This window comes from Macrobrachium nipponense, chromosome 16 (genome assembly GCF_015104395.2).
Source record: "Macrobrachium nipponense isolate FS-2020 chromosome 16, ASM1510439v2, whole genome shotgun sequence".
NCBI lineage: Eukaryota > Metazoa > Arthropoda > Malacostraca > Decapoda > Palaemonidae > Macrobrachium > Macrobrachium nipponense.
Window position 1 is genome coordinate 57452400 of NC_087209.1, and position 9507 is coordinate 57461906.

The 9507-nt window shown below is 40.8% G+C and overlaps 1 protein-coding gene across 1 annotated transcript in view; it reads left to right on the top strand.

Annotated features, from left to right (window-relative positions):
• The first annotated feature begins 604 nt into the window (after window positions 1–604).
• The window catches only part of LOC135195728 (rho-associated protein kinase 2-like), a 166614-nt gene continuing 157711 nt past the window's right edge, over window positions 605–9507 (top strand). Inside the window, 1 exon segment of the mRNA XM_064222155.1 lies at window positions 605–643. Coding sequence (XP_064078225.1) covers window positions 640–643 — 4 coding nt within the window. The 5' untranslated portion in view covers window positions 605–639.

Sequence of the window (9507 nt, forward strand, 5' to 3'; positions counted from 1 at the left end):
AGAATTTCCCTTTGCATTCTTTTGTATTCTTTAACTAGAACTCTGCTTCAAGTTTAGTCTGAATATTATAGGTCAATATGTTTGATTGAGTTTTGGCGCAAAGAAGGTTGCAATATAGCAACAAAAATATCCAAACTGACACTTTTAAATGAAGGTATTACGTTTAAATAGAATCACAGTCTCTGCTGTCAGTTATCTTATCAGTAAAGAATGTGAAACTTTTAAGTTTTGTTTACAATGAACATGAAGTCCTGGTGCGAAATCACGAGAGGACGAAATTATTATAAACTAAGAAAATTCCCATTCGGTTAACATACACGGAAATATATTAATTCCGAGGTAGAACGATCTGGATAGTAAAGGAAAAATCCTCTTGTAAATCATTTCTCACCGCAGACGCCATCTTCGTCCAAAATGTTTTATGCGAATCTACGCGAGAAAATCGCCCATTTCCTCCCATCCACGAACCGGAGGAAGGAATAACCTTATTTTTACAATAATGCACCTAATCCAGAACCCCAAATTCAAAATTGGCGGGTGGGTGGGCTTATTTAGACCCCCGGGGAGGAACCTATATGTGACTCAGGGGGGAGAGGACGGGAGGGGGTGAAGGGGGACCTCGAAAGGTGACAGGGCATTATGGGTAAGTTGGTTATTCGGCCATATTTATGTGCAGAGTCTGCGAGACGATGGCTTATCATTTATTATTTTTCAAGGCAATAAAACCCCGCTGATGCCCCTGAAACCGTGCCCCGTCAGACCCGTGCGTGGATAATGTGACATGAGATGAGACGGGTGAGTCGCTACAAGTGTCCTTAGCCGAAATATTCGGGCGTGAATCGGGGGCGGCGGCGGCTGCAGCAGCAGCCACCACAGGAGGAACCAGGCAGGAGAGGACCTCGTCCTCGGCGGACTCGCCCAAAACACAAACAAATTTCCCCCCCCCTCACCCTCGACGTCGTCTTCTCCTCCCCACCGAGAGACGTGCGGCGCCCCTCGGAGGATGTGCTGCGGGCGTGTTCCCCGGTAAAAGGGCGGCCGAGGTGTGCCGTGGGTGTGTGTGTGTGTGGGCGCGGTTGTTACTCTACCTTACCCAGGGGAATTGTAATGTGACTTCGAAGTTGGAGGAGGTGGTGTTTGTGTGTGTGTGTTTTGGACAGGTGTGACTCGGGCCTCTGGGGGAGGCAGGCGAGGGCGCCTTCCTCCTGCTGGACTCACTGACTCATAATGGACTCGCTGACTTGACTACTTGTGACTGACCTATAGCTACCTTGCTTGCTTGAGAAGCCCCTGGCATCGTTGGGTAGGCTAGGGCATCGGACACTTGCAAATTATATCCCAAGCAGACATGCCACTTCTGTTGTGGTTTGTTGTTTCATCGTATTATTATTCTGGCTTAGCGTAGGGTGTTATGGTTAGCTTTTGCATTTATAGTAGGTCTGGCTCTGTTTTGGGATTGCTACTCTCATTATGATTTGCCTAGGTTGAATAAAGGCCTAATTTATTTCCAGGAATGAAGTCTAATACACTAGCCAAAGGTAGCCTACATTTCCAACTAGCCTAATTACCTAACCTGGCCGTGAGTGCTTGCACCCCCCCCCCCCCCAAAGTATCCCATGACTCCATGCTTCTCATTCTACCTGGATAATCAATGTAGCAGTTATTTTTGTATCCAGGTGGTTAAAAAAATGGCAAATGCCTTTTAACATGGATAAATTAGTTACAAATAGGTAGGAACAAACAAGGTAGATCTGTATCTCACCGTTTATTCACTGGGGGTGCACAATAGAAAACTGCAAGTTTTGGTTTGAGCAAAGCTACAAAACGAGTGAATAGGACCAATGGGAATGGTAGAAATGCAGCGCAAGAAAAACATGATTGAATATGTGGTTCAGATAGTATGTAGCCTGATCAGTAACAGTTGCTAGGAAAGAAACATGTGAAAGATACTAGCCTATAAAGTGCAAGAGAGGTTGTTTACAGTTATGCGGGTTATTTCTACAGAATCAATCCGCGGTTGCCTAGACTATGGCAATTGACGTTTTCCTATGTTATTTTACTTGCTGTACAAGATTTGAAACTAATATTTATTCATACAACTGTAACTAAGCTGTAATTTACCTTTGAAGACTACATGACGGTACCAATGGGTCGACGTACGGGTTCAAAGGTAAATTAAAGTTTAATCCCAGTAGAACGAAAAAAATATTCCCTTCAACTCTTGTAAAGCAAGTAAAAATAACATAGGAAAACTTCAATTGCCATAGTCTAGATCGCCGTGGAACAGTTCTATAGACCGACCTACCAAGTGTTTAGCGAAGTGTAAACACAGCCGGCATGTTTGAATTCCGCAACCACCACGGAGCCATATGTTCACTGGGGGGAAGGCGGGGTACTGGGGGCACAGGAGGTACGAGTTGGCTAAACGACGATGGGTCATTGGGTAGTGGATGTGGCAATTTATGATAACTAACCAACAAAACCTATCACTCCTAACTGAAAATGACTAAACTACAATTGTTCTAACAATACGGGAATATAGTTAGGGAACTTTACCCTAAAAGGGCCAGATAGTACAATTCAGGTACGAACTTAGGTATGCCGAATCCCGTCCTCGTCTCCGGTTCTTGAAACTCTGCCCATCTTGAATCTTGAACAGATTTTCGGCCAAATACCAAACGAATCACGAACACACATAGGTTTCCCAAAATTATATTACGATGTCCGTATATCATAACAGAATATTTAACACTATTACTGGTGAAACACGGTCACTTTGAAAATATTGGGTGTGGGGTGTTAACACTGTGAATGTTTCTTGCTAAATGATTTTAAAACGCAAATTACTTAATCTGGTGAATGTAGGTATCGGCAACGCATTGGTGACAAGGCCTCTGATTGGTCAGAAGAATTGTGGGTGGGTACATTGAGGGGGATGATTTCATACGTATGTGGAAACTTAACATCGTATTTTCAGAAAATGAAAAAAAAAATGTGCAATAATGCGTAACACATACGTGAACAAGGTATTGTAATGAACGGTCAGTGCAAGAAATCAGAGGGGCCAGTTTAGGAGACAATGGGAATTCTGTAAAATGTAGTGTGTCTAATTTCTATGAAACCTAAGGTATTGTGTATATTATTAAAGGAAATAGTATTGCAATGAGGGGCATGATTTCATACGTATGTGGAAACTAACATCGTATTTTCAGAAAAGGAAAAAAAAATGTGCAATAATGCGTAACACATATGTGAACAGGATATTGTAATGGACAGTCAGTGCAAGAAATCAGGGGGGCCAGTTGAAGAGACCATGAGAATTCTGTAAAATCGTAAAACGTAATGTCTTTAATTTCTATGAAATCTAAGGTATTGTGTATATTATTAAAGGAAATATTGCAATGAAATGTTGTGTAACGTAACCTAGTAGAACATATTGCTTGGCCGGGGGGCAGAGCCCACCCGTACCCCCCCCCCCCAGTAAAAGTAGACAAATTTGGAGGTAGACTAAGATATAACCAAGCTAACTTCACCAAACTAACCTAACCTATCCTATCCTAGTAGAATGTTACCTGACTGGGGGGCAGAGCCCCCCCTGTTGCCCCCCCTTAAAGGAAGACAAACTTGAAGGAAGGTCAACATATAGGTTACCATACTAACCTAACCAACCTAACCTAGTAGAACAAACTTGAAGGTAGACTTAAGATATAACCAACCTAAATTCACCAACCTAACCTAACCTAACAGAACATATTACCTGACCAAGGGGCTCCCCCCCTCCCCTGTACCCCCGGTAAAGGAAGGCAAACTTGTAGGTAGACTAAAATATAACCAACCTAACTTCACCAACCTAACCTAACCTAGCAGAACGTGTTACCTGATCGGGGGCCGTACCCCCCTTCAAGAAAGACAAACTTGAAGGAAGAACAACATATAGGTTAACATACTAACCTAACCTAGTAGAACATATTATCTGATCGGGGGGAGGGGCAGAGCCCCCCATATCCCCCCCACCGTAAAGGAAGACAAACTTGAAGGTAGCCTAAGATATAACCAATGAAAATGCTCTAATAATTAGTAAAATTTTATCCAAAAATTTTTTATGGGTGAGAAAAGATTGTAAAATTATGAGCTTAAAATAGACAGAGGTGGATAATGAAAAGAGAATTGAGAAAAGGGTGTAAATTGAAATGTGTGTAAAAGGATATAATGGAATATATATAAGTAGATGTTCCAATAAGGTCAAATTTTAACAAAGGAATTGTTATGGGTATGAAATGTATTCTTAATGATGTAACGCAAACAGTCGGGCATGAATACTGGGAAGGGGAGGGAGTGAGTTATGTATAAATCATGTATGGAATATCCCAAGCAACTTGCAATTTCACATAACCGACAGGAAGGTAGCCTAGGTATCGAATTGTCCTAACACCCACTTCTAGTCCAACCACGTAGGCATTTTCAGGTGTCTGTCCTCAATTATAACTTAATACTTAAAGGTATTTATGGCAAAATGATTAAAAACAAATTAGGAAAATGAATTTATGTAACTCAATGTAGGGATACCCCCCAATTCTTCACTCGGTCCTATAGCAATGTAGGGGTATAACTGCAATGTGATTGGCTAAATACATGTACCCCTCCCGTACACCCCCATTTTTTCCCTCACTAAGAAGTCTGCATTTAGAACAAAAGCTCCCTTACAACTAGCACATGCGCAGTAGAATGGGCGCATGCGTAGTAGGGTTCGGTGTTGTAATAGTAGTAGTAGATGGGATTTGGATGTGAAACAGCTCCACTATCGATGCTTTTGTTATCTCTTATTTTCGATTGTATTTCGTATTTTAAATGTCATAAAAAATGGGAAATACCACAATAACACGGCAAAACCTCCCCCAAGTGGTTTCTCCCCACCCAATACCCCAGTTCCCACTGGGGTCCCCCTTACCGTAGGATAGAGTTGGGATTTTGTCCCCACCCAAAACCCTGGTTCCCAATGAGGGTCCCCTTCCGTAGGATAGAGTTCAAAGGTAAATTAGAGTCGTCCGAATAAATATTACTTCAAATTCTTGTTCAGTAGGTAAAACTGCATAGAAAAACAGCAACTGCCATAGTCTGGGCCGCCGTGGATAGGTACCCTAGATCTACCTGTTGCGGGCCAGCTTCACAAGCCAATTTCCAGGGCCGTACAACCACCAAATCCATCCGCACAGATAACTAGTCCCTTCGACCTGGAAGACCTACCACGACCCGCGACCATTCAAAGTAGTTAACATGGCTTCGCCGTCTAGTCCTCATCCGTCGCACGTTGCTAACCTGGTTACGCTCGTTCCTTTTTGAAAGTGACCTTTTAGGCAATTTTAGTGGTCAATGTGAACAATGCAAAGAGGGAACAATGAACCTCGTGAAAGAGGAAGACAGTTTTGTGCCCTAAGTCATGTTAGTGTCGTTCGTTTGGTTAGGTTACAACCTTTGTTACCTTACTGGGGGGTCCAGACCCCTGGCCAGTTTAGGGCAGGCGCCTCAAGTTAGGTTAGGTTGGTTTGTTTGGTTAGGTCACAATCATTGCTACCATACTGGGGGGTCCAGGGGGGGCAAAGCCCCCCCGGGCCATGTTAGGGCACGTGTTGTAAGTCAGGTTAGGTTGGTTCGTTTGGCACCGTAAGTCGGTTTAGGTGGGTTCGTTGGGTTAGGTCACCACCAATATCCATTTTCCCCCACCCATTTTTCGGCGATCACTGCCACTCATCCGTTTCCCCCCACCCAAAAACCTCAGTTCCCCAACAGGGTCCCTCTTAACCACTTCTATTAATCTTTCGGTGATCACCGCTACTCGTATCCGTATCCCCCCACTCAAAAACCCTGGATACGAAAAGGTCCCCCTTTACCGTTTCTATTAAGCTTTCACTGCTACATTGTTTGTTGTTGATTTGGTTTCGCCGTCAATTTGGTTGTGTTTTCTTCTGCCAATTTCCTTGTTTGAACTTACTGCCATTTAGTGGTAGGTTTGGACAAGAAAATTGGTCGAAGGTAAGGTTGGCCCACGAAACTAACCGTTCCTGCAAGAGTTTGTAGTATTTGTATCTATATTTGTAGGGGTAGCCAAATCTATATCATAAACCTCCTTCCTAGTGTTACCTAGGATGCTGTTTAATACCTGGCCTGTGACCCCACTAGGACACCCTATCCTAACCTTGCAACATGTCGTATTGATACCTACAGGGATGCATCCTAACTTACCTAGAATTGCATTGTACGAAATAACCAGGCCACTTCTATACCTCATCAACCTTTGCTAAAGTTTTTGGTGGGGAGTTTGCAGAATGGTGGGATCAGGCCTTTCTGATGTTTATTATTACGTTGGGGGGCGGGAGCCCAGGTTAGGGCATGACACCCTAATTTAGGTTAGGAAGGTAAGGTCTGATTAGGCAAGGACATAGCTTTGTAGGCTTGAAGTCTAACCTTATTTGCCATGAGTTTGGTTGGTCCTTTGTTCCTGCTTCTGAATCATGTAATGTATCTTTTACAGGATGCTTACAGAGTTTATTTTGTAGGATCCTGGGGGGGGTGAGGGGTTGGAGATTTTGATTAAATAAGTGTAAATCTTTGTATGCTGCTAACAAATTTAGTGAGTCACATTTTTGTTGTTCCTTGATTATAATAGAAATTTCAATTGGGCTACCACCTATAAATGTGGTTCAAAGATAGTTAAAGTTTTACGTAAAGTGTAAGTACTGTTTCAATAAGCATGTATTATTGAATGTGAGCTATTGGAACTTCAGTAACGAACATGCATATGTAAAATCCATTTTAACCACTGAAGTAGCATGTTCAAAACCCTTTGTCCTATTGTGAAGTAAAAATGGGAATTATCGGAAGTAGATTATCTGGAACTTCATTGGGAAACTTTCAAACTCATCATAAAAACATTTAATTATGCCAATAGAGAATTAAAGAATAGGTTTGTCAAGCAGTATTATCTTGCCCGAGTGTTTTTAGAAGGAGGTTCAAGAGGTTCTTGGAACGTGTTGAAAGCATATCTTTATGCTTACAAAATTTGATGAAGCTTTTTATGTTCATTAATATCTAAATGTATTGTTGAGTTGACTGTCATACTTTTCATCAGTTGTCCTTTGGTGTTTGCAGTATTAGTAACAGAAACACTTATCCTGTAGACTTTGTTTGGCTAGGCTGTCCTAACATTCTTTTTATAGAAAAGCATTAAAGGCCAGGCAAGCACAGTAAATGGTTATGGTAATTAGCCTGGGCTAGGCTTATGATTATGGTATATTTATTTAATTTACATGTTATCGAGCAACGTTCTGATTTATAACCTAGTTTTGTGCAGTCCACCTACAAGTCCAGATAATTCTGAGGAAAGCTCCTCATTGAGATTTTGTTTATATATGTAATTTCTTGACAGTGATATAAAATAAGGTATATGATGCTGTGCAAGTGAGGTAACATCTCAAGTTTACCCAGATAATCTGAGAAATTTATAGTCTTTTGTTTATGTACTATTGGAGTAGAAAAGGTCTGTGGGATACCAATTTTGTACGAGTCCCTTGAGGATTAATGTTAAAACAAATAACTCCTGAAGGGGCTAGTGCCTTTAATGCACTTCATGCGGTGTACTGTAGACATTACTTATGGTTCTGTGCAGCATACCTCAAGCTCGTAGCTGCAACATCTTTCATTCCTTTTACTATACCTCCTTTCATATTCTCTTTCTTCCATCTTACTTTATAACTTTTCCTGTTACACCTGTCAAACTTTTTTATTATCAAATTTTATTTCAAAGTTGAATGATTACATAGGTGTCAGTGCTTGGCCTTTGGTAAATTCCTCAAGATATCTTACCTGTACGTATGGCATTTTATGCACTATTTTCTGTATTGTGCAGTAAAAATATTTCCACTAAGGAACAATGTCCCCATGTAGAACTCTTCCTTAGAAATACCAAAGTCTGTTCTCCAATATCTTTGTTGCATTTTGGCCTCATTAACCCATATTCATCTAAACTCTTACATACTGTTATGCATTCAGTGATGCAGTATATATCCTTAGGAGGTCTCCTAAATATTTTGGTGTTATATTCTATATTAGTGGGAAATAGAATGTCCCAGTAATGAGCAGAACAGAAATATAACTTTCATATATGAAATTTTTATGCGTTCATACAGCAGACACATGGTCATTACTAAGCAAATTAAGGATATTTTAAAAAGAGGTGAGAAGAGAATCCTGGGATTAATGCCTCAAGTGCTGTGTGAAGATCTGATCAGAGAGGAAGTTGTGGATAGGTGTAGTTGACAACAACTGAAAGATGGGGTAGAATGAAATCTCAAAGATAGCGCCTCAGTGGCCTGGTCGGTGTGGTGTTGGCTTGCTACCTCTGTGGCCACGAGATCGATTCTCAGGCATTCCATTGATGGTGATAGAAGTTCACTCTCAATGTGGTTCAGAAGTCACGTAAAACTGTTGGTCCCTTTGCTGAATAACCACCGGTTCCATGCAACGTAAAAACACCATACAAAGAAGAAGAAGAAAGAAATCTCAAAGATTGATAGGATTTGAACTTGTGATTAGAACAGCAGCAAGTTACATATTCAGAAAGGAGCTGGCTATATTAATGTGGTATCCTGTGACCTAGTATGCAGTCTCCTACACCATTTGGTGGTATAGGACTGACTTTGAATCTGAGTCACTTGATCCTTGTGCAGTCAGTTTTAGACAGCATGAAAATTTCCCAGCAGTATCTTTTGGACTTTTAACACCATTACATTTGGTTACTAATTTCTTATTCCTTCGGTTTTCTAGTTTTGTTTGAACTGGGATTATATAGTTTTTGTTGCTTGCTCATTAGCTTTCAAATTGTTAAAAAAAAATGTTAGATTCACCCCTACTGTGAGTTCATTGGAGTCACATAAATTTTCCAGACAGCAAGTTTTCTGTGCACCCTTTGTTCTTTTGTGTATGCTGACTTTCACTCATGTCTTTCCCAATCATTTCTCAAATTTGACCCAAGGGTCATCATCCTTTCTGTTCTCAAGTGTAGCAGCCCTCATTACTCGTAAAGGACTCATCCCTGACCCATGGTAAACTCCTTGTTATATTCAATCATGTATTATCTTGAAAAACTCAGTATTATCAATATTCTCCATTGTATGTTGACGTGACCAGCAGACATGTATACCATTTTCTTTGGCAAGTTGTGAAATAATGAAAAATCACTCATGAATGTTGACCTCTGGTTGCTGTTATTTCCAACAACTCTTATGTTGGCCCCAAACACTTGATTTAATCTACCAGTTTTTTTCATTAATTAAAATGGTACACTTCAGCTTACTTAATGTAATAAAATGTTGAAGGTGAAACACTATGTTGCACCCTCCCCAAACTATTTTTGTTAAAAGTAGAGGTACTAAAGGGTGAATGAGTGATGATATAGGAAATGAATGATATTATAGGAAGTATTTTCTAATTCATTCATGCAATCATATCTGC